At 41.4% G+C, this 26,092-nt stretch overlaps 1 protein-coding gene across 3 annotated transcripts in view; it reads right to left on the bottom strand.

Annotated features, from left to right (window-relative positions):
* LOC131934665 (protein FAM107B) overlaps nt 1–23,006 on the bottom strand; it is a 33,173-nt gene extending 10,167 nt beyond the window's left edge. The window contains exons 1-2 of one of the 3 annotated variants that reach the window (XM_059290746.1): nt 22,891–23,006; nt 2,578–2,722 (exon numbers count right to left, since the gene is read on the bottom strand). In XM_059290746.1, coding sequence (XP_059146729.1) covers nt 2,578–2,617 — 40 coding nt within the window. In that variant the 5' untranslated portion in view covers nt 2,618–2,722; nt 22,891–23,006. Of the gene's footprint in view, nt 1–2,577; nt 2,723–11,985; nt 12,207–22,890 lie in introns of those variants that run through there. The other 2 variants (XM_059290745.1, XM_059290747.1) reach the window with 2 other exon arrangements.
* Between the last annotated feature and the right edge of the window lie 3,086 nt (nt 23,007–26,092).

Below are 26,092 nucleotides of genomic sequence, written 5' to 3'. Positions count from 1 at the left end.
ACAATAGTGGTCAAACTCAGCAGAACAACAGTGGTCAAACTCAGCAGGACAACAGTGGTCAAACTCAGGACATCAATGGTCAAACTCAGCAGGACATCAGTGGTCAAACTCAGCAGGACAACAGTGGTCAAACTCAGGACAACGGTGGTCAAACTCAGCAGAAACTCAGCAGGACATCAGTGGTCAAAATCAGCAGGACAACAGTGGTCAAACTCAGGTCAACGGTGGTCAAACTCAGCAGGACAACAGTAGTCAAACTCAGCAGGACATCAGTGGTCAAACTCATAACAACAGTGGTCAAACTCAGCAGGACAACCGTGGTCAAACTCAGCAGGACATCAGTGGTCAAACTCAGCAGGACAACAGTGGTCAAACTCAGCAGGACATCAGTGGTCAAACTCAGCAGGACATCAGTGGTCAAACTCAGGACAACAGTGGTCAAACTCAGGACAACAGTGGTCAAACTCAGCAGGACAATAGTGGTCAAACTCAGCAGGACAACAGTGGTCAAACTCAGCAGGACAACAGTGGTCAAACTCAGGACATCAATGGTCAAACTCAGCAGGACATCAGTGGTCAAACTCAGCAGGACAACAGTGGTCAAACACAGGACAACAGTGGTCAAACTCAGCAGGACATCAATGGTCAAACTCAGCAGGACAACAGTGGTCAAACTCAGCAGGACAACAGTGGTCAAACTCAGCAGGACAACAGTGGTCAAACTCAGCAGGACAACATTGGTCAAACTCAGCAGGACAACAGTGGTCAAACTCAGCAGGACAACAGTGGTCAAACTCAGCAGGACAACAGTAGTCAAACTCAGCAGGACAACAGTAGTCAAACTCAGCAGGACAACAGTGGTCAAACTCAGGACAACGGTGAACATAGCACACAGAAAATAAAGCAGAGCACATTAAAAATTGCACAACGAAAAAAAAAACGCTAATTCAAAATGGCGCATAAAGAAAATATAAAGACCATACTGAAACCATGCACAAACAACAGATCGGCACAAAAGAGATTGAATTTCATTTTTTTTTTCTCGGAAATAATAAACCACACAAAGAAAAAACAACCTCTGGCAGTAATAGACAACAAATCGTGAATAGCAACACACCAACATTAAAAACAACACACCAAATTATACTAAAACCAACACACAACCAAACAATAAAACTGACACACCACCATACAATAAAACTGACACACCACCAAACACTTAAACCAACACACTACCAAACCTATGGCGATCCCCCTTAAAAACCACCAACCATAAAATGTAAGGAAATCCCCTTTAGAGGCAAGACAATACCAAACATACAAAGCAAATATAAAGCATGGGCCTCTGTGATTTAAAGATTGCGGTCTAATTCAATCTGTTGGCAAACAGAGGTAATGGTGGCCCCTGTTAAAACAAGGAAGAGATTTAAATCTAATCACAATGTATGCCTGTCTACTCCAGCTCATTGGAATGTCGTTTAACGCACTACGTGTAGCCACTAGATATCTGGGGGTCAGACACGACTAGCCACTTGATATCTGGGGGTCAGACACGACTAGCCACTAGATATCTGGGGTTCAGACACGATTAAAGTAGCCACTAGATATCTGGGGGTCAGACACGACTTGCCACTAGATATCTGGGGGTCAGACACGACTTGCCACTAGATATCTGGGGTCAGACACGATTAAAGTAGCCACTAGATATCTGGGGTCAGACACGACTAGCCACTAGATATCTGGGGTCAGACACGATTAAAGTAGCCACTAGATATCTGGGGTCAGACACGACTTGCCACTAGATATCTGGGGTCAGACACGATTAAAGTAGCCACTAGATATCTGGGGTCAGACACGATAAAAGTAGCCACTAGATATCTGGGGTCAGACACGATTAAAGTAGCCACTAGATATCTGGGGTCAGACACGACTAGCCACTAGATATCTGGGGTCAGACACGATTAAAGTAGCCACTAGATATCTGGGGTCAGACACGACTAGCCACTAGATATCTGGGGGTCAGACACGATTAAAGTAGCCACTAGATATCTGGGGATACAAACAGTAGCACCATATGTTGGGAGGGGGGGGGGGGGAAGGGAGTATCCCTGAAATATGACAACCGTGTCAAAATGCACCATCTGTAGCTGCTGTGTGATTTGTGTGACTCCGGGCTACAAAATTATCATATTCAAGTCGTAGCCCAGAGATTATCATCAGTCAAGGATGTGTAAGCTACAGTCTCGACTTTTTTGTTCATACTGATGCGATACATAGGCTACATGGGAAGCCAAGTCAATTCTTTAAGTAGAAGCTATCATGCAACAGCCTCTATGGTATTACTATTTGAGGTTAACGAAAGGAACATTAGGCATGCATAACACAAGAAATTTTAAAAAAATGTTTATATGGTGGGCCAAGTAAAGAAGGCAAAAACAAGACAAATGTTTGCAGGGAGGGGAGGTGGCGGGATACTTAGCACAATCAACTAAATAACAAGAGGAACTAAAGGAGGCACAACATCAATGTACAAAAACCAGGTACAACATCAATGTACAAATGTGTAACTTTTCTTACCTTGAGACTTTATACCTTGAATTACTGTCCCACGTTGCATGGTTACTACTGTTCGGATAATCCCGTTTCTATTTCTGGCGTACACCCACAAGGGCCCCCTACATGATGGTCTGGACTAGCTTGTACCAGGTCCGACACTGGAGGTCTGTAGAGTAAACAAGTTGGTGGTTAGCACCGTAGGAGACTGGTAGACGGTAAACAAATTGGTGGTTAGCACCGTAGGAGACTGGTAAACAAGTTGGTGGTAAGCACCGTAGGAGACTGGTAAACAAGTTGGTGGTTAGCACCGTAGAAGACCGGTAGACGATTGGTAGCACAGCAATCCATGAGCACCGCTACGTCAGGTCCTGGTGCACCGAGTTACCGGGGAATTAAAGATCCGGATTCTACTCGTACTGTGAGGGGGGGGGGGGGGGGTGATGTAGTTCCATGTCTATATATGTTCACGTGAGTGAAGTGCTTCTATATTCGGACCAACTCTATGAGCGACAGCTGATGTGTGTGATAACAAGGGAAACACGCGACACACGCACATTCAGTGGATATGTATATGTATATGAATTTATATGTACGTGTGTATGTATGTGTACGTACGTGTGTAAGTGTATATGTATGTGTATATGTCCATGTGTATGAATGTATGTGTTGAAATCAGGTGATGTTACAACGTGACAATCTAAAGCCACGTGAAAATATGGATGTATGTGTTGACATAACGTGTTGACATATTTATGGAAGCATTAATTTTTAACTAATTTTGTGCTAACATCTGACCAAAACAAAGTGAGCTTCAATGCGTTAAATAAATCGTGATGATTATACTTAAAATAGCATATATACATCACGTTTTAATAGATTAGTTTCAAAATTAAATAAGGTTAAAAATTAAATTAGAAACTATTTTTAGCGGAAATTTTGCTTAGAAATCTATAAAGCGAAATAGTATACAAAATCAATAGGTATTAGCCTAATGATTTAATCTGTAGACACAATGGGGCTTACTGTGTCGGTGAAGTGTGGGGGGCTTTAGTGCAAGCTGCGCGGGATTTAGGGATTACGATAGTGTTCGCACCAGCAGTTTTACTGTACTGGGGTGCGTAGTTCGTGCTAGGTTTTGTACAGAGGTGCGTAGTTCGTGCTAGGTTTTGTACAGAGGTGCGTAGTTCGTGCTAGGTTTTGTACAGAGGTGCGTAGATTGTACTAGGTTTTGTACAGAGGTGCGTAGATTGTACTAGGTTTTGTACAGAGGTGCGTAGGTTGTACTCGATTTTGTACAGAGGTGCGTAGATTGTACTAGGTTTTGTACAGAGGTGCGTAGATTGTACTAGGATTTGTACAGAGGTGCGTAGTTCGTGCTAGGTTTTGTACAGAGGTGCGTAATTCGTGCTAGGTTTTGTACCGTTCTAATGAATTCGTAGCATTTGAGCACCAAAAAAATATGTCGGGAGAACATGCAGAGAAAAGCAGTGACGCGCAAAATCCGACCCACACAAAATCCGACCCACACAAAATCCGACCCTCACAAAATTGACGCACACAAAAGTTACGAACACAAAACTGACGCTCACAAAACACTCATGTGTTCCGAGTGCGCAAAGGGTGAGTGTCCAGCTGATACATCGGTACAACAAACATGGAACAGTTAGCAAACATGGGGGCATGTAACAGGCAGTTAGGGAATAAACAGGGATCTATATCACAAAGGACAGAAAACATTGTGGCATGTAACAGGCAGTTAGGGAATAAACAGGGATCTACATCACAAAGGACAGAATACAAGGTTAAAACTCTAACATGGAACCAGGTAATTAGTATTAAAGATATGCATCACAAAGAGCAATAAAACAGGAGTGAACTCCCCTAAACTTTCTCGATTATTCTTAGATCACTAATCGGGACATGAAATTATTAAAAATTTCTACATATTTGCGAAATTTTGTCTATATAACTGTAACAGTGTAAATTATAGGCTTTTGAAAAACCGCAGATATAATTAGTTCCACTTCCGGTAACCGGAAATCGCTGAAAAGTTGATACAGAACTACAAATTTGATAGAATACATATATGGAATTTCGTCAACCTAGCTGTAAGGGTACTCAAGTTATCGTGTTCACAGATAAGACACACAGACAAACACACTGACACACAGACAAAATTGCAAATTTCCGACTCAAGGAGGTGTAAAACGTCAAGATTTATGAAAATCTCGATTTCGATTTTTTTTTTTTTGCACGATTACAATACTTCCTCTAAACTTTGTATACGAGAAAAATGAGAAAGACAAAAAAAGTAGTATAAAACATCATAAAGAGTAAAAACCAAGTACAAAAACAGCCATCAGAAAGAACCGAAATAGAGCTTGTTCAAAACAAACACGTGAGCTCTACTTTGTTTAGCTGATGTGCTCGAGTGGTCTAGATAACACAGGAAAGGGAGGGCAGACAAAGGAAACAAACCCAAGTTAGTTACGTGAGTAGAGGCGTGCGCTTGGGGCGACATTCTCTGATCTGTAGATTACACACGTTCTTACACCATAGTGACACGTTTTAGGGTACTAATTAAAACGTCGGCAGGTCGTATTCGAGGCTATTTTTAGCTTGTATCGGCACCATACCTCCAATACAAACTTTAACATTGACTAACGGAGACACGATAAAGCTTCTATGTGATTACTGCATTGTCGTGTCGGCGTTCTGTAAGATCCCTTTAATCTTGACCCTAATCTTCTGTTCCTTACATAGCCCAGGAGCAAGTAAATGTGGCCCGCCCCGACGAGAGAAAGGCCGGTATGTTCTTTGTTGCATTCTCGTATTGCTGGGGTGTTGAGTGACGTGACCCTGGATCACGGCAGATCTTCACGATCTCAAGTCAAGTCACGTTTCAGACGTGAATGGGAGTGGGTCTACACAATGTAACGTGACGTCACATATCCGACATGAATCAGGGTAGACACATAGATCGGGTTATTCGTGACGACGGAGAAGTTGCCCATTGATATCAAAACTTTTTGACATCCACTATATTTAGATGGCAAACATTCCAAAGTTGTGTGCCTGTAAAGCCCCGTGTGGACAAGATTTAGTTCACTTATTGATGAACACAGGTCTGAATGTCGGGGCCAGCCGGGCCTCAGCCTAGATTGGTGGGACTTTAGCTAGTGAATATTTCATGTGTAGTCTAGTGTTGATACACTCAAGGTATTGAAACTTGTATTTGTCATCAACGTATCGATATTTTGTAACTGTATTTTAGGCACTGAAGTTTTTTTATATGTTGTCACGGAATCGATACTCAAAGTATTGAACATTTGTCGTGACGAATTAGATGATTATTGTGATTGGTGGCGATGTTTACATGGCTGAGTACTGTGGTTGTGTGTAGGTACAAACACTAGGTGTAAACAGCTGCTTCATATTGACGCTCGTGCTTGAAGGTTTTTGTTTCACCATCGATTCGCTTTCAGTTTGTACACGAAGTTCCAGGAAATCACGAACAGAAAAAAAAAAATGTTTGTGGCCATTACACAGATCGAACAGAACGGTAGACAAAAACAATTAGAGGAAGCGGCGGCGTCACGATTTCTCTATCTGTTCCAGTATGATATGCATCGGATCTACAATTGACATTGTCGGGCTATGTGTGTGTCGGTAACATTACAGCTACAGCCGTGTCTGGCTACAGCCGTGTCTGTCACATCACAGCTACAGCCGTGCCTGTCACATCACAGCTACAGCCGTGCCTGTCACATTACAGCTACAGCCGTGTCTGTCACATCACAGCTACAGCCGTGCCTGTCACATTACAGCTACAGCCGTGCCTGTCACATCACAGCTACAGCCGTGCCTGTCACATTACAGCTACAGCCGTGTCTGTAACATCACAGCTACAGCCGTGTCTGTCACATTACAGCTACAGTCGTGTCTGTAACATTACAGCTACAGCCGTGTCTGTCACATTACAGCTACAGCCGTGTCTGTCACATCACAGCTACAGCCGTGTCTGTCATATTACAGCTACAGCCGTGTCAGTAACATCACAGCTACAGCCGTGTCTGAAACATTACAGCCTAAGCTATATTTGCGGCTACAGTCAAATCTAATCGCCTTGAAAATGAGCGAACGTGTACTGTAATTTACTATCAAAAGGCGTTCATCGATCATCAAAGAACAAAGTTTTATTTAAATATTTAGAGAGAGAGGGTGAGGGAGGGAGAACCTTGGTCTCTGTTGTTTAAAACATAAATTAATTGGATCTTTTAATAGCCTGGGAGAGTTTGTTCCCTGTAATGTAATTTTAGAGCAGTGGTTGAAAAAAATAAAACTCGGCGCGTTATTTTCTGTAAATCATAACTGAACTAATGAATTCTGTCAAACTAAACGCTGATGGAGGCTGTAATGCTTTAAATAGTTTGAGGACTTGTTTTTAGATACACACAAAAAGATTAGTAAGTCTACGTCTTCAATGAGAATAGAAGAATATCTCAATGTTTTTTCTAATTAGATACTAAATTAGTCATTACACATATTAATTCAGTGGAATAATAGAATAACTTACTTTTTATTATAAATAGATATTGAATTATTTATTTCACATATTAATATATGGGATAATAGAATCTTTTTTTTTTATTTTAAATAGGTATTTAATCAGCTATACACATGTGAATACAGGGAATATTGGCGACACCATACATAGCAAACAAGGATACCCAACGGGTTCAATACAAATTGGTTTAGTCATGTACGTTACACGGTTGACTTACACAGCTCTAGTTTAGTACCAATTATCTAGTTCTTTTGGCTTAAATATCGATTTACTATTTTACTTATATTTAATTTTTACTAATAGAAAAAACAAACAAATAAAAACTAAACAAATAAGAACCATTTTCCCTAGCCATAACATAAAAGCGTTGTCGCTCTAAAATTCGTCTCAATATAGGCCTACTTGTGAGTGTAACAGTAAAAATCATAAATGTCGTTATTTCTGTTATGTTGCATTTGGAAGCATTTTTATGCTTGTTTTTATTATTGAATCAATGTCGTTACTGTCAAGCATGCTGTGGAAAAACAAACTGAACATACAACAATCAAACATGATTGTTAGCATAAAAACAGCCATAGTTTCACAAACAATCTCTTCACACTTTACATTGATTCTACAGACTCTACAACAAGGCAGCTCGTCTGGCTATGGGGTCAATGTTCTGAGTGTTATGTTCTAGAACGCATAAGGAAGTGTTCTAATCTATAAGCTGATCCACGCGTGCACGGTCTCGGCAAGTTGGTGGCACCTGACTTACGTAGTGTTTCTTATCTTTAAACAGAGGCAGGACACAATGTATCATATTCCCACCAGGACATGTATCATATTCCCACCAGGACATTATGTATCATATTCCCACCAGGACATTATGTATCATATTCAACCAGGACATTATGTATCATATTCAACCAGGACATTATGTATCATATTCCCACCAGCAGACAATGTATCATATTCAACCAGGACATTATGTATCATATTCCGATCAGAAGCCCATGTATCATATTCCCACCAGCAGACAATGTATGATATTCAACCAGGACATTATGTATCATATTCCGATCAGAAGCCCATGTATCATATTCCCACCAGCAGACAATGTATGATATTCAACCAGGACATTATGTATCATATTCCGATCAGAAGCCCATGTATCATATTCCCACCAGCAGACAATGTATGATATTCAACCAGGACATTATGTATCATATTGCGATCAGAAGCCCATGTATCATATTCCCACCAGCAGACAATGTATGATATTCAACCAGGACATTATGTATCATATTGCCATCCGTCCCGTCTAGGTCGGCCACAGTCACATGACTGTCTGGGGTACACCTGTGATTCACAGTTAAATAAATAATTGGACTGTGACTAGCCTGCAGAGAGTACGCTCCATTATCAACTTCACAACCTCCACATCAACAGGAGAAGTCAGTGAGGTCATTCAAACCTGGACTGCTAAACTGTCTAGACTTTGTAGTTGTACCCCCTCCCTCAGCACCACCCCTCAACTAAAAAGCTACCATCCACCAGCACCACCACTGACGACGACAGCACCAGCCACATTATGTTCTCCACCCCCCTTTATCTCGTGACTTCCAGTTCTACACCTAATTAAAACTATGTTGACGGTGAGCAAACGAGTACGGAGTTAGATCGTTAAACAAATGTATGCTAGGCCAACCTGACCTGGCCAAGGTGATGCAGCTCTGTTTACAGGGCCACGGCCGATACTTTGTCATACAAAACATGCGCAAACGTAACCTCTTCTGTCACGATGTACTAGACAACTGGCATAACTCTATGTTGTCAGAATTTGCCAGATATCTGACATAACTGTATGTCTATCAAGCTATATGCAAGCATGGAAACAGGAAAGTATCCAAGGTGAGATCATTGAGATCTACACCAAGGTACATGATTACATAGCCTCAACAGTTGATAAACTGGCTAAACCTCCACTGGCTAAACCCTTTATGGTTAAACCTTCACTGGCTAAACCCCTTCTGGTTAAACCTCCACTGGCTAAACCCCTTCTGGTTAAACCTTCACTGGCTAAACCCCAGCTCTAAGATCTATAAATCTCACCTCGACAATCAGAGGTTAAAAAATCTATAGCACCAATTATCGAACAATGTTATCGGTAATCAATGGTGCACGGTTGAGTGCCCATGAGATTGGCCACTCCCTGCACCCAACTAGGTGAGCAAGCTCAGCTCAAGCCGGCACTGACGACTCACTGTATCTAGGTTAGCATGTCAGGGTACATTCATTATTCAAGAAAACAGAAACCAGACAATGATCACATTTAATGGCTGTCTAACCAAGTACACCGGTCACGTCCCTTGAATACTTGGCAGAAAATAGTTTCTCTGTGGAGGTTTGGGTGAGATACCATGTGATACACCAGCTGATATGGTCACGTGTCCAGCTAGAGGGCGCCACGGCTGTTATATCCCGTCAAGTGGTCAAATGCTCTCAGCGACAACTCAAAGCACCACTTCAGTGAGGGACAAGGGTCAACACGGGCAAACAACACACCCCATGTGCTACAGTCTACACACCCCACACGTTACACAGAAACAACACACCCCACACGTTACACGCAAACAACACACCCCATGTGCTACAGTCTACACACCCCATACGTTACACAGAAACAACACACCCCACACGTTACACACAACACAACCCACACAATACACGCAAACAACACACCCCACGTGCTACAGTCTACACACCCCACACGTTACACGCCCTATTCTACCAATCATATTAATGTTAGACACTGCTCCACTTAGAGTAGATAAGATGTTTTAAGTCTTTAGAACCAGTTAATTGCTAATGACAACGACAACAGATAAGCTAATTAAGCAGCTGTAAGATGACTTAAAATAAATTTTGCTATTTATGTAGCACTACATTTGGGCGAAATGTGCTAGTAAATTGTTGGGTTGTTTCAGTAAATTGTTGGGTTGTGTCAGTAAATTGTTGGGTTGTGTCAGTAAATAGTTGGGTTGTGTCAGTAAATAGTTGGGTTGTGTCAGTAAAGTGTTGGGTTGTGTCAGTAAATTCATTTGTGTCAATAAATAGTTGAGCTGTATCAGCAAATTCAGTAGTGTTAGTAAATTGTTGGGTTGTGTCAGTAAATTGTTGGGTTGTGTCAGTAAATAGTTGGGTTGAGTCAGTAAATAGTTGGGTTGTGTCAGTGTCAGTAAATTGTTGGTTTGTGTCAGTGTCAGTAAATTGTTGGGCTGTGTCAGCAAATTCAGTTGTGTCAGTAAAGTCTTGGGTTAGCGATGAGTTAACCCGCAGCACTAAAGTTGGGTTAACACAGGTTAGACAACGGATGTAACGACAAAACACGGCCAGGAGGTCAAGTGTGAGCTTAACAACTCTGGCTTTACTGGAGTTAACGATGATAAAGGTAATAGGACACCTTGCAGACACATTTGAAAGCACCAAGTGTGTTCTGTAATCGTGAGGCATCAAACTGTAGACCAGTGTCATAGGCTATAATAGACCTCAGCAGGTAAAACGGGACTAGTAGCCAGTGATGGATGTCTTTATAATGGATAAATGGGAGTTGTCAGGGACATGAACTAGAGCTACTAGGGGCGGGTTAACTTGTATTAGGCTCCTGGTTGGGTTTTTATCCGTAGTTCTCACTGGTGTCACAGGGATAAGTCTTGTTTTAGCTATAAGGCAGTCTTGGGGAAGGGGGGGGCTGCTTCTGACGGTGTCTCCCTCTTTAATCCGCCACTGGTAACTACCACGGATCAGCCCCATTAGTGGAGTACATATTCTAGTTAATGAGGGCATTCAGCCTGTCCTAGGTACTACATTTTACTTTAATAATGATCCCCGAAGTTTTCTGTGAGTGATGATCACATGCCAACAGCATAGACCATAGGCCTAGATGAATGTTGGTTGAGACGGTGCTATTATTGCAACACTAACAACAATGTGACTAGTTGATGTGGAGACACGTGACTATATGTAGGCCTAGTATATTGTCTATACTAGCAACACAGGACAAGGGTGGGATATAATGTGAAGAATGATGTAACACTTGCAGGACTAAAGATTTGTGTAACGATGAGTTACGTAAGGGGGAAGAAACTGGAACGTTACTCTATTGACATTTTTTTTAAAGTGTTCGCTGAGGTGTCACGTCAAATTAGGGACGGGCTCTGGCTTAATGTGTCGATGTCTGACGGAGAGGAGGGGCAATTTGTCAAAAATCGTCTCGTCTTTTATGGGCATCCTCCTCATTACAAAGATCATCCCAAAGATCATTTACGAACATTCGAACAACGTGTTTATGGTAGGTTTTTATAGCGCTATCTGGGCCATAGGATGGGAGATAATCCACAAACATCAACCAAGACCATAAATAGCGGAAATATTCCCAAGCCACTTGTCAGTTCGTGCTATGTCAGCTCAGTTCCTTGCCTCACACTAGGACAGTAATCCACGACACAAATTGGGTGATGGAAGGTGGACTTACGAGACGTAAGTCATGTGGGTAGACCAGGCTATCGTGGTGGTGGGTTAAGCTAGTAATTAGTTCAGTTTAGCCCCCCCCCCCCCCTCCTCCCCCTTTACAACACCTAGACACAAGAAATAGTAGCATGTGGAGAGATAATCGAATAAATAACCAATCATTCACTTCACTAGATCTACTAGCTAATGCAAAATATGCGATCAGTTTTTTAAGCACACACAGAGTGATTAACGTTAATCTAACTGTGGTAGGTGTACCCCGGTGTTGGTAGTGTACCAACTAGAGCGTAACACTTACTGCTACACACGAACCGTGAACACTATCACATGGTAAACAAAACAAACATTACCTTTAAAAACCACAAGCTGCTCAACTCGACAACACCACAGCTAAATATCCCTTGACAGAAAACAAAATACACTGTAGTAGATCTAGTTTGTGTCCTAAATGGAGCTCCTATAGACAGAGGTACTAGGTGGATGTGAGCGAGTGAATGAGGAATGAAGCTGGGCTGGTTTATACTCTGGCTGGTTGTAAGACAAACCAGGACAACGCCGCCACTTCACCTGTCGTGTGTCGGCAAAGGGGGAGAACTGTCACCCTACAGCGCCGGGAACCCAAGGCGAACAATCGATTCAAATAAACATTTAGATTGCCTGCCCTTGCTCCCAGTGGCTCGGACTTACGACAGTCACTCTATGGAAGACTGAGCATGGAAGACTATTTCTTTTCATTCCTCACACTTTTATAGGGAGTGTGTGTGAGAGAGAGAGAAAGAGATAGGGGTGTTAATTATATTTTATGGCATTAGACATTAAAACTAATAGTATAATTATAATTCATATATAAATTAATCTGGGGGTTATATACCAAAGGTGTTACCTCAGTCAGGGGTTTCTGCCAGACATTTTGCACCGGGGGGGGGGGGGGGGAAGAGGGAGTTGGAGGGGGGGATGAACACTGGTCGAAGTTTATAAAGTCTGTATTTTCTATATAATTATTTTTTTTTTATCTGAGTCCCCAGACAAGACACGCCCCGTCAAAATCTACGCATCCGTCTATACAATAGTACACATGCGTTGAATGAATGAATGCTGGTGTACTGCTGGTGCAGGAATGCACACTGGTAGTGGAGGAATGTACACCAGTAGAGGTATTTTTTATACAACAGATGGGGCTCGGGACATGAATACCTTAGGTGACGTCAGAGGGCTTATCACCACGACTTGAGATTGTAGTAGGAAAGTGGGGAGGGGTGGAGTCAATAGGCGTGTAGGCACGAGGAAAAATGTATCGAGTGACACTAGAACAAAACACACCGGCACATCAACCAGTCAAGGCTGACTAGGGGTTAGATATCTAGTGAGTGACACTAGAACAAAACACACCGGCACATCAACTAGTCAAGGCTGACTAGGGGTTAGATATCTAGTGAGTGACACTAGAACAAAACACACCGGCACATCAACTAGTCAAGGCTGACTAGGGGTTAGATATCTAGTGAGTGACACTAGAACAAAACACACCGGCACATCAACTAGTCAAGGCTGACTAGGGGTTAGATATCTAGTGAGTGACACTAGAACAAAACACACCGGCACATCAACTAGTCAAGGCTGACTAGTGGCTAGATATCTAGTGAGTGACACTAGAACAAAACACACCGGCACATCAACTAGTCAAGGCTGACTAGTGGTTAGATATCTAGTGAGTGACACTAGAACAAAACACACCGGCACATCAACCAGTCAAGGCTGACTAGTGGTTAGATATCTAGTGAGTGACACTAGAACAAAACACACCGGCACATCAACTAGTCAAGGCTGACTAGTGGCTAGATATCTAGTGAGTGACACTAGAACAAAACACACCGGCACATCAACCAGTCAAGGCTGACTAGTGGCTAGATATCTAGTGAGTGACACTAGAACAAAACACACCGGCACATCAACCAGTCAAGGCTGACTAGGGGTTAGATATCTAGTGACACACTAATGTGAGACAGTCAAAGATGTGAAGAAAACACATGGGTAGATCAACTAGTACACACATCCACTCCTGTCTAGTGAGACACTGGGCATCATAATGTGAGACAGTCAAAGATGTGAAGAAATCACATTTGTAGATCAACTAGTACACACATCCACTCCTGGTTCTAGTGAGACACTGGGCACCATAATGTGAGACAGTCAAAGATGTGAAGAAAATACATGTGTAGATCAACTAGTTCACACATCAACTCCTGTCTAGTGAGACACTGGACATCATAATTAGAGACAAAGATGTGAAGAAAACACGTTTGTAGATCAACTAGTACACACATCCACTCCTGGTTCTAGTGAGACACTGGGCACCATAATGTGAGACAGTCAAAGATGTGAAGAAAACACATTTGTAGATCAACTAGTTCACACATCCACTCATGGTACTAGTGACACCCTGACCATAGTGCCGAGACATAAAGTCAACATGTCAAGTTCAAACTTCTAAACACTATCATACCCCACCCCAATCCCTTTAAAAATATATACATAAACACAATTCCACAAATTCCAAGTTAAGCGATGGTTTGGGTGACCTACGGCCTAGGCGTGGTCACCGTACACAACCATAACTTACCACTACGGGAGACTCGACATTGGCTAGTAGACCTAGATGTATAAACAGCCGACCAGTTACGACCGATATATGCCGGTAGTGTTTACATAGCCTATACAATCAGGGTTAGCATCTTTAAACAGCCGACCAGTTACGACCTACAATAACCAAACCTGTTTATAGCCAGCTAAACAACTCTCAGATCCCACCAGCTAACTTGTAACCAGGGAGCAGGGGTTGAAGGGGGGGGGGGTGCTGATTTTATAGGCTATACCATCAGGACAAATGCAATGGTATTGTGTTGTTAAAGTGTGTAATCGAAATCAAACCATGACTGACATGGGGGGGGGGGGGGGGAGAAAATAGCGTGGAGGCATGTTGTAAAAATGTAACTACGTGTGACTATTACATAGGGGAGGGAGGGAGGGAGAGAATAGCGTGGAGGTATGTTGTAAAAAATGTAACAACGTGTGACTATGACATAGGGGAGGGAGGGGGAGAGAGAAAATAGCGTGGAGGCATGTTGTAAAAATGTAACTACGTGTGACTATTACATAGGGGAGGGAGGGAGGGAGAGGATAGCGTGGAGGCATGTTGTAAAAAATGTAACAACGTGTGACTATGTACAGAGGCCGACTTACAGGGTTTATAAAGCACGTGCCGCAGGTGACATGTTTCACTACTACTGGATAAGGTCATCGCCACTGTGGTGGTCACGAATAGGGTTTATTACTTCCCTTTGTTTACATTTGATTACGCCGCTTTACTCCATTCACACTTAACTGGTTATAGCTGCTATTTAGACGGCCAGGTATAAGTCATGTATAAATAATCATCTTTAGACCTAGAGATCCATTGTGCAGATGAAGTAGAGTTCATGTTTCAAGTAAAGAATCTTCTTTAGAGTAACTGGTGTATAGTTGGTCTTAAACTACACCTTGTATAAGTGATATATAGATAGTCCCAAACTTGATCTGGTTTAGCTGATGTATAGCTGGCCTCGCATTCAACTTCACCTGGTTTAGCTGATGTAGCTGGTATAACTGATGTATAGATGGCACCAAACTTGATCTGGTTTAGCTGATGTATAGCTGGCCTCGCATTCAACTTCACCTGGTTTAGCTGATGTAGCTGGTATAACTGATGTATAGATGGCACCAAACTTGATCTGGTTTAGCTGATGTATAGCTGGCCTCGCATTCAACTTCACCTGGTTTAGCTGATGTAGCTGGTATAACTGATGTATAGATGGCACCAAACTTGATCTGGTTTAGCTGATGTATAGCTGGCCTCGCATTCAACTTCACCTGGTTTAGCTGATGTAGCTGGTATAACTGATGTATAGATGGCACCAAACTTGATCTGGTTTAGCTGATGTATAGCTGGCCTCGCATTCAACTTCACCTGGTTTAGCTGATGTAGCTGGTATAACTGATGTATAGATGGCACCAAACTTGATCTGGTTTAGCTGATGTATAGCTGGCCTCGCATTCAACTTCACCTGGTTTAGCTGATGTAGCTGGTATAACTGATGTATAGATGGCACCAAACTTGATCTGGTTTAGCTGATGTATAGCTGGCCTCGCATTCAACTTCACCTGGTTTAGCTGATGTAGCTGGTATAACTCATGTATAGATGGCACCAAACTTGATCTGGTTTAGCTGATGTATAGCTGGCCTCGCATTCAACTTCACCTGGTTTAGCTGATGTAGCTGGTATAACTCATGTATAGATGGCACCAAACTTGATCTGGTTTAGCTGATGTATAGCTGGCCTCGCACTCAACTTCACCTGGTTTAGCTGATGTAGCTGGTATAACTCATGTATAGATGGCACCAAACTTGATCTGGTTTAGCTGATGTATAGCTGGCCTCGCATTCAACTTCACCTGGTTTAGCTGATGTAGCTGGTATAACTCATGTATAGATGGGGGTCCAAACTTGATCTGGTTTAGCTGATGTATAGCTGGCCTCGCATTCAACTTCACCTGGTTTAGATGATGTTTAGTTGGCCTTAAATTCCAGCTGGTATAACTGCTGTATAGATGGCCTTGAACAATCGGATTTAGCCTCACATTCAACTTCACCTAATAATGGTTTACCTGACACATAGTCTAGAGACCGCCTCACTTCAAGCGGCATAATAATCTACTCTTTTGTTCTTACAGCCTTGCCAATGAGAAGAGCTTTTATTTATCCCGCGCAGTAATGATGATAAACACTGAATAGAACGGCCATTAGGCTAAGGGGATCCACTTCAAGATAAACAGATTAAAGCCACCTGATTGTTCTATTAAAACAAAAAAGAAAAATAATTTCCTCCCCACCCCCATCCCACCCTTCCTCCCGACACCATATGTAAACAAATTACCCTCGGCCTCCAGCATGAAACAAAAGAACAAAACTTAATTGTGTTATTGTTGGCCTGTGTTGAAAGATGAATGGCGACGATCGCATTAGCTGGCCCTCAAAGCCGACATGGCTTGAACTGTCCAGAGCCTGATCAAATGTTCATAACGCAAACAGTTCCTGATCCAATCAGGCGCTCCATTCTTCTCCTGCCACTGCTCAACAGGTTGTGTTTGTCATGGCCGCTCTAGCACGCGCACCCAAACACAGATGGTCTGTCGGGACACGGGGTCAGTGCACGGCTATCTTCATTAGGGCGCGGTCAGTGGCAACAGATAGAGAAAGTTCATGCAGTCTACGGGCATGTATCAACGGATGGACAGGTTGATATAGTCTACGGGCATGTATCAACAGATGGACAGGTTGATAAGTCTACTGGCATGTATCAACAGATGGACAGGTTGATATAGTCTACTGGCATGTATCAACAGATGGACAGGTTGATAAGTCTACTGGCATGTATCAACAGATGGAGAGGTTGATATAGTCTACAGGCATGTATCAACAGATGGACAGGTTGATAAGTCTACTGGCATGTATCAACAGATGGACAGGTTGATATAGTCTACTGGCATGTATCAACAGATGGACAGGTTGATATAGTCTACTGGCATGTATCAACAGATGGACAGGTTGATATAGTCTACTGGCATGTATCAACAGATGGACAGGTTGATATAGTCTACTGGCATGTATCAACAGATGGACAGGTTGATAAGTCTACTGGCATGTATCAACAGATGGACAGGTTGATATAGTCTACTGGCATGTATCAACAGATGGACAGGTTGATATAGTCTACTGGCATGTATCAACAGATGGAGAGGTTGATATAGTCTACTGGCATGTATCAACATATGGAGAGGTTGATATAGTCTACTGGCATGTATCAACAGATGGACAGGTTGATATAGTCTACAGGCATGTATCAACAGATGGACAGGTTGATAAGTCTACTGGCATGTATCAACAGATGGAGAGGTTGATATAGTCTACAGGCATGTATCAACAGATGGAGAGGTTGATATAGTCTACAGGCATGTATCAACAGATGGAGAGGTTGATACAGTCTACAGGCATGTATCAACAGATTGAGAGGTTGATATAGTCTACAGTCTACAGGCATGTATCAACAGATGGAGAGGTTGATACAGTCTACAGGCATGTATCAACAGATGGAGAGGTTGATACAGTCTACAGGCATGTATCAACAGATTGAGAGGTTGATATAGTCTACAGTCTACAGGCATGTATCAACAGATGGAGAGGTTGATACAGTCTACTGGCATGTATCAACACTTAGCTTGATGAGTCAACAGTGAGACGATCTATGATGATGAGTCTACACTTAGTCTATCGTGATGGGGGTCAACAGACCGTCTATCGTGTCTACAGCCTGTTGCTATAGCTAACCAAACTTGCAGCAGCGAAAGGGAAAAAACGTTTTGAATGTTTTGCACAATAACATCATCTGTTTGAAAAGTTATATTTAAAGACTTGGACTAAAGAGATTATTCTTGTTGAGAAGCTCATCGATAGCTATCTCCCATTCACTATAGATGAACGTAACACAACTAATTAACTAAGTAGGCACGTGTTGTAGCACTGGACAAAGGTGCTAATTATGCTTATGATATTTCACGTGCATGCATCATTGATACGTGAACACAATACGCATGCCAGGTCAGACAGACAGTGATGGGGAGGGTTCAATAACATCACCTACATACATTCAGTGCTTGAGTCATCAAGACTTACCCAGTAGCCTTACCCACGATGTTGTAAGACAGAAATCGATAGTTTAACTCTGGGGTGTGCTTTCAGTTAGGACTAGGATCCAAAATAGGACTACGGTTAAGTTGTTAAAATATCGTTTCAGCAATACTGCGAATACAAATACAGTAGGTGTGTGTGGCAATTGGACGGATACTGCCCGACTCAATAAATGCTCACTGACTACTTGCAGGCCCGATACATTTTAGTGGCCATATACAGCGGACCTTACATCCAACTTAGCTCATGTTTATTTAACTAACGCTGGGGTATGAGAGAGAGAGAGAGAAAAAAAGTTAACATACACACAAAAAACTAATAAGAGATAAATCAAAGTAAATAAATCAAAGACTTGCTCGATAAGAGTTCAATGACCCGTCAAAATAACCAATACATGATCGATTTGTACCCGATCGATAGAGTGGAATTGAGTTTATAGATTACAGGTTTGGCCAGCGGTATCTTGTTAGAGCGAGAGATTGGTTTAAACTTTGGTGCCAGGTCTGCAAATATCGGGTCAAACCCAACCTTGGCACCGTCAAACTTCTGGGATTTAAATCAACAATCGCTCAGACATTTTAATAAACTCACTGAAAGGGGAAATAAGCGACCGAATAAGGGGAGACACCCTCAGTGGAATTGGAGAGAGGCAGATTTGAACAGTGACATCCTGCTTGAGCGGTTTTACCGTGACACCAATTGACATCATGATTGGCATTTACACCCCGAGAGATTTATTCCGACCGAATTACCTTCCTATTTCACACAATAAATGTTTGAACATTGCGTCGTCCAGCCCTACCGAATAATTTACCTTCCTTCTTTATGCAACAAATTGTGTGCACCGCGCGTAGGGCTCTTTTCGATCATTTGTTTTTCACACGAGAATGATAACCCATGCACAACATTGGACTGTGGTTTAGACTTGTTCAGCTAATGACATGACATAGACCTGGGCCACTGAATGCAAGTCGAGATGTAGAACACTAGTGTGAGAAGGTCGCTGATCAAGCACACAAACACAGCTGTAGAAGAAATATTTGTATCTAGTTACGCACTAGTTTCTTCGTGTAAGTTACACGTCAGTTCCTGGTAATTTCCGGGAAAACTTATTGCGATATCAATTTTCAAAACGTTGACAAATTTGTCTCAGACGGATTGTAACACGACACAAAAGTTCCTGCATAGGCCTACATAAAACAACGAGAAAATTGAGTATCCCATGACAACACTAAGCCTTGAAGGCGGCATGACATTATTATTACCATGACATCATACGGTGACATGCGATTGTACGGTCTAATACAGCCACAAATTACGACAGAAGCCTTTGTAACATCCTACTAGGACAATAAAAGTGAGAAACTCTTCTTGATTGAAATCTTTTAAAAACCGACGACATACATCACCATGTGACCATTGAGCTATCTAACAATGACATACATCAGAACGATTTACTGACACCAAATACATACGACATACCTCAGAAGGATACCGTGAACCTGTCAGGACGCCAGCGAGAGAGAGAGAGAGAGAGAGAGAGAGAGAGAGAGAGAGAGAGAGAGAGAGAGAGAGAGAGCAGCGACCAGAGATCTCCCAGGGTAGGGCCAATGTTTACGTTTCAATCAGCCACTGGCTGCTGGCATCTCAAGATCCCAGCTCCTACCCTTTCAGTCTAATGAAAGGAAATATCCCAGGGCTATCAGAACAGGATGGTTCGTGATCACAGGGAAAGGTCAAAGGTCGATGTAATGGGCCAACCCCTAAAGCAGGCCAACCTGTTATACAATCAACTTGGCCAGCTCATATAGTGGATCAGCTACAGCAGGCCAACCTGTTCTATAGTGGGCCAACTACAGCAGGCCAACCTGTTCTATAGTGGACCAACCTGTTCTATAGTGGACCAACTACAACAGGCCAACCTGTTCTATAGTGGACCAACCACAGCTGGCCAACCTGTTCTATAGTAGACCAACCACAGCAGGCCAACCTGTTCTACAGCGGGCCAACCTGTTCTACAGCAGGCCAACCTGTTCTATAGTGGACCAACCTGTTCTACAGCAGGCCAACCTGTTCTATAGTAGACCAACTACAGCAGGCCAACCTGTTCTATAGTGGACCAACCACAGCAGGCCAACCTGTTCTATAGTGGACCAACTACAGCAGGCCAACCTGTTCTATAGTAGACCAACTACAGCAGGCCAACCTATTCTATAGTGGACCAACCACAGCAGGCCAACCTGTTCTACAGTGAAAACCCAAGTCTATTAAAGCAAAGCTGCATTTTTATTTAGTTCAAATTAACCATACAATTGGCTTATGCTGCAGCTATGATTTTGTTTAAAGTAACCACAAAAGGTTTAATTTTGATTTCAGTTAGCCACACCCCACTTGGCAGAATTAAGCTTCAGTCCTTCATCTTAAAACTGTTTAACCTGAGACAATTGTCCCTGCTAGTATTGTTATTAAGATCCTGGGCTCAATGTTATAGGACATAGTCCACACAGCTCTGATGGGTGCCTGACACCTATTAGCGAAAGTAAAAATGTCAGGGAACTGATGAAATGCTGTGATCACCAAAACAGGCAAACTTCATCTGCCTTATTGATTGGGTATCTACTTTTTACTTTACTTTAACAATACTGATTACAACAACAAAACAAGATTTGGTCAGTTTTCCAGTAATGTTAAAGTTCTAGTAAATGCTCAAGGCCTTTAGTTTTTAAATATAATTAACACATTTATTTCGTCTCAGTGAGCCTACTAGTCAAAAAAATACATTTAAGTAGCAGTAATGGTAATGGTATATAAATTTGACATGTCACCATAGCCCCTGATTTAAATCCTGAACTAACCAAAACTCGGATATTAAGACCTAACCCCAAGAAGAAAAGTATAAAGTATCTTCCTCTGGCGGAACAGTCCTTTATTATTATACCCTCCCAGGACCTCTAGGCCTAGCAGTTTTATGTTGGGACTGTAGGTTTAAGGGTGGGGATGTTTAACTGTCACATATTTTGGATACTGCTAGTATATTATTTTTAAAATTGACAACTAGCGTACCCATCACATGTCACAGTTTTTCTCGATCAAAACATTACATTTACCAAGATCAATTACTTGGCAACAGGCCTAGTCATTATCATAGCTATAGTCGAATATAGCCTAAATAATAAATATTATAATTATATTATATTATTTAGGCCTAGGCCTAAATAATTATTATTATAAAATTTACTGTGTAGACCAGGGGTTCCCAACCTTTTTTTTACTCTAGAGCACATTCTAAAATATTGGTAGGGTGGCGGGCACATCCTGTTTTGAATCGACAAACTCCTTCCATAGGCGTAGCGACCTTTCCCGTCACCCGGGGACAAAACTTTCTATTTGCACCCCCCCCCCCTCAAACTTTCGATTTGCACCCCCCCTCAAATCTCAAATTTTCTTTCGATTTGCAGCCCCCCCCCCTCAAACTTTCAATTTCCAACCCCTTCAACCTTTCAAAAATGTTTATGAAATAAATTCTGTCTCTGTCGAATAGTGAGAGGCGGGCACATACAAATCCTTCGGCGGGCGCCATGGCGCGCGCGGGCACGGGGTTGGGAACCCCTGGTGTAGACTATACTGACTATAACATATAAGACATAAGCCTATATGCCTACCTAAATATTACTAAATGACTAATAATTATTTAATTAGGCCTATGCCTATTACTATTTAGGGTTGCCAGGTGTCCAGTTTTGAACTGGACAGTCCAGTATTTGAGCAGACTGTCCAGGATAAAATAAATATAAATACTGGACAAGTATATGAATAATACTCTGTTACCCCCCTTCTTCTGCTTTGCGGCATACCTGAGAAGGGAAGGATGGAAAGGTGTCCAGTATTTTCGGAAAAGGTATCTGGCAACCCTATTATTATTACTATTTAGAATTAGTAGGCCTACTCGATTATTAAATAAATAATAATTAATTAAGCCTATAGCCTATTAGATTAGAGTAGAGGCCATAGGCTAAGTAGATAGTAGAATAAATTGTATTAAATTAATAATTATAGATCTAGATCTAGTCAATTACATGATTTAGTTAAGTAAGTTAGCCTTATTTATAATTTATAGATTTTTTTATTTGACTGTCAACACAATTATCAATTATTCTATAGGCTAGGCCTAGGCCTATAGGCCTAATAAAGTAATATTAATATTAATTAAGCAATATTAGGCCTAGGCCTACATATATTAGGTATTAGCCATTAGGTATAATTGTGTGGCCTGTACACTAGTGAAGTGTTAAGTGTACCATGGACTCCAGGACTGTTAGTGTTACTGTTACTCAAACTCAAGTCAAGTTACTGCTGTCAAAAACAAAAGACTAGAAATCTAGATCTAGATCTAGATCTAGATTCTATTTGATTTAAAGTTTAAAGTGAATACTAACAAAACGAAACAAGAATTTAAAAAATGGCAAAAACTTACCAATATTTTCTAGAATGTTGAGTTAGATCTAGATCTAGATTCTAGAGATCTACTGAAAATGATTTATGAACAGACACAAAAACAAATAATACTCAGTTCTGTTGCTACACGAAGGGAATTTGCTAGTAGTTTCCCTTGTACCATTTAAATGTTTAACTTCCTGCTACCGACAATATAGTGTGTGTGTGTGTGTTGGGGGGGGGGTCCATTGGTCCATTGCATTTTCAATGATTTTGGATGGGTCGGGTAATGGCGATTAAATATATATTATATTTGTTGAGAAAAACTCCAAACAATTTCAAAAGTGTGCCTGTTTTATATTTTAAGCGTTTTCTGATTAATAACACTTAAAATAATTATTTGAAAACATTATTCAAATACATTTTGTCCACTGTTCTGTGCTGAATTGGGGGGGGGGGGGGGGTATTGTATGTATTTAAGCAGTGACCATGGGGGGCAGGGCGGACACTGGTAAAATTATGTTTTCTATATACATTTCATTTCGTTCGTTAGACTTACTTCGGGGGGAGGGGGGCTGGGAGGGGTGACGTATGCTTTCTTTATATTTATAGGCCTGTAATGGTGCTTTATTAAATAAAGGCATATTTAGAGGAAATAGTTTTTACTGCTTAAGTAAAAGATATCATTACCATTTCTACCAACGTTTTTCTGTTTGCTTTTTACTTTCTAAAGTAAAGTTACAACAAACAAAATATTTTCGGCTGAGGTTATAAAGACCAGACCTTTCTCTTAATCTATTCCTGCACGGGTCTTTGAGATCGGCACAGGGATCCCCCCCCCCAACCTAAAATGACGTCATACTTCAGCCACATCCCATCCCTTCTAAACAGCCCAATCATTTTTTTTCTTTCGAAAATGTTGATAGAGCTGGGTTACAAGTTAGGTATATTGATCAAGTTTATTACAAGTCTAATAAAAAATAACTGCAACAATTCATTTTTTTTTAAATAACAGTATATATATATATATATATATATATATATATATATATATATATATATATATATATATATATATATATATATATATATACATACATACATGCACACCGGCCTAACAGTGCGAACCCCCTTTCCCTAGGAGTGACGCGATACATAGCAGCCCACAGGTAGGGGTAAAGAAAACAAGTCAAAGTGCGTAAAACTATGTTATGAAAAATAAACCGGTAGTGATCTCCCCTAAACTTTCTCGAATATTCTTATATAAAACAACAGGGGATGGTAACTGGGGATATAGTTATGATTTTTAATCCATTTTAAATACTTAAACTTTTAAAAATAGAATAGAATCTCATAAAAAAAACATTGCGCACCAAGCAAACGCCGAATAAAAACGCGTATAATAGTGCGCAATATTATTAGTACTTTAAAAATTTACATTAGTTTTTTGAGAAATCGGAAGTAGCGTAAATTACTACTTCCAGTCAACGGAAATTACTCAAAATTTAACAGACGGTAGAGAATTAGATCTTTTACTTACATGTGAAATTTCATTTATCTATCTGAAATAGTACTCAAGTTATAGGCTTTTGAAAAATTCAAAGTAGGAAAAGTACCACTTCCGGTTATCGGAAATCGCTCAAAAGTTGATACGGATCTACGATTTTGATAAAATACTTATATATGAAATTTCATCAACCTAGCTGTAACGGTACTCAAGTTATCGTGTTTACACACAGACACACACACGGACAGACACACACACACACAGACATACGGACAAGATTGCAAAATTATGTTTTTCCGTATCAGTGAGGTGTAAAACGTCGAGATTTGTAAAAATCTCGATTTTTTTTTTGCACGATTACAATACTTTCTCTATACTACGTATATACGAGAAAGTAATAAAGAAAATATTTTTTTATTTTGAGCAATGTCAGCAGGACTCCCAGCTTTAGATTCAAACAAGAGCTTTGGAGAGTACAGTAGCATTGTTACGGTTTTATAACAAGAGCATTGGAGAGTACAGTAGCATTGTTACGGTTTTATAACAAGAGCATTGGAGAGTACAGTAGCATTGTTACGGTTTTATAACAACAAAACGCACATCAGAATGATCGATGACAGCAATTATGTTTAAAAATTGATAATTTGTTCATTTGCTGTTGTTTTCTGTCAAGTCGTAGGTTTTCCAATTCTGACGTCACTCGATATGGTTGATCCCCCCTCCCCCGCAATCAATCAATATTCATTAATCGATGCCATGCCATAGAATGTCAGCTGACGTTACTTTTTAAATTACGTCATGTGATATTCCCCCCCCCCCCCTCCACACACACATTGGTGAGTGTCTTCGACCTGAATGTAGTCACTATGTGACTATAGATATAGCACAATCCTTCATGCTTCTAGATACGTTTTACTATATTAGTCCTAAAACTGTTTTATTTTGAACAGACCTGGATCTAGATCAGGGGCATAGCGAAGGGGGGGGGGGGGGCGGGGGACCGCACCGGGTGACACCAAGGCAAAAAATAGCAAAATATATTTAATCATGCACGGCCTGCCTAGATTTATTTAAAATCCAAGCTGCCAGATTTATTCACTGTTTTCGAGCCACATTTTCATCAGACGTTCAACTGATCAGGGGCATAGCGAGGGGGGGGGGCGCACCGGGTGACACCAAGGCAAAAAATAGCAAAATATATACAGAAAAGTGATAATTTCACTTAATTAAATGATTAATTGGAGTGAATTAAATAGTTTTTTAAGAGCAAAGTGAACAAATCCCGACACGGGTGGAGGGGGGGGGGGTGGGGGGGGGGGGGTGACACGTGATGTAAACCTGCTAACGATAAAGAAAACATGCAACATCCAGCTGAATTTATAACCGAATATAGATTCGAATCGTTAGTATTATCTGAGTACAGTTTAAAGCAATCATCATGGGGGTGACGGGGGGGGGGGGGGGGGGTTACATCAATGCAACATTGCAATATAAATGCCTGAGGCAGAGGCGTAGCGAGGGGGGGGTGGGGGGACATATGTCCCCGGGCGCCGACCCTAGGGGGGGGGGGCGCCAAATTGAAAGTTTGAGGTGGGGGGGGGTTGCAAATCGAAAGTTTGAGGGGGGGGGAAGTTTGTCCCCGGGCGCCGGGAAGGGTCGCTACACCTCTGGCCTGAGGAAAACGGGTTGGTTGGGAATCTTAATAACCTATGTTAATCATTGTATGGGGTGGGGG

The sequence above is a fragment of the Physella acuta genome, unplaced genomic scaffold (genome assembly GCF_028476545.2).
Source record: "Physella acuta isolate Inbredline_101_S28 unplaced genomic scaffold, ASM2847654v3 ptg000115l, whole genome shotgun sequence".
NCBI lineage: Eukaryota > Metazoa > Mollusca > Gastropoda > Physidae > Physella > Physella acuta.
The sequence above is the reverse complement of the archived record's forward strand: the minus strand, read 5'-3'. Positions and strand labels throughout refer to the sequence as shown.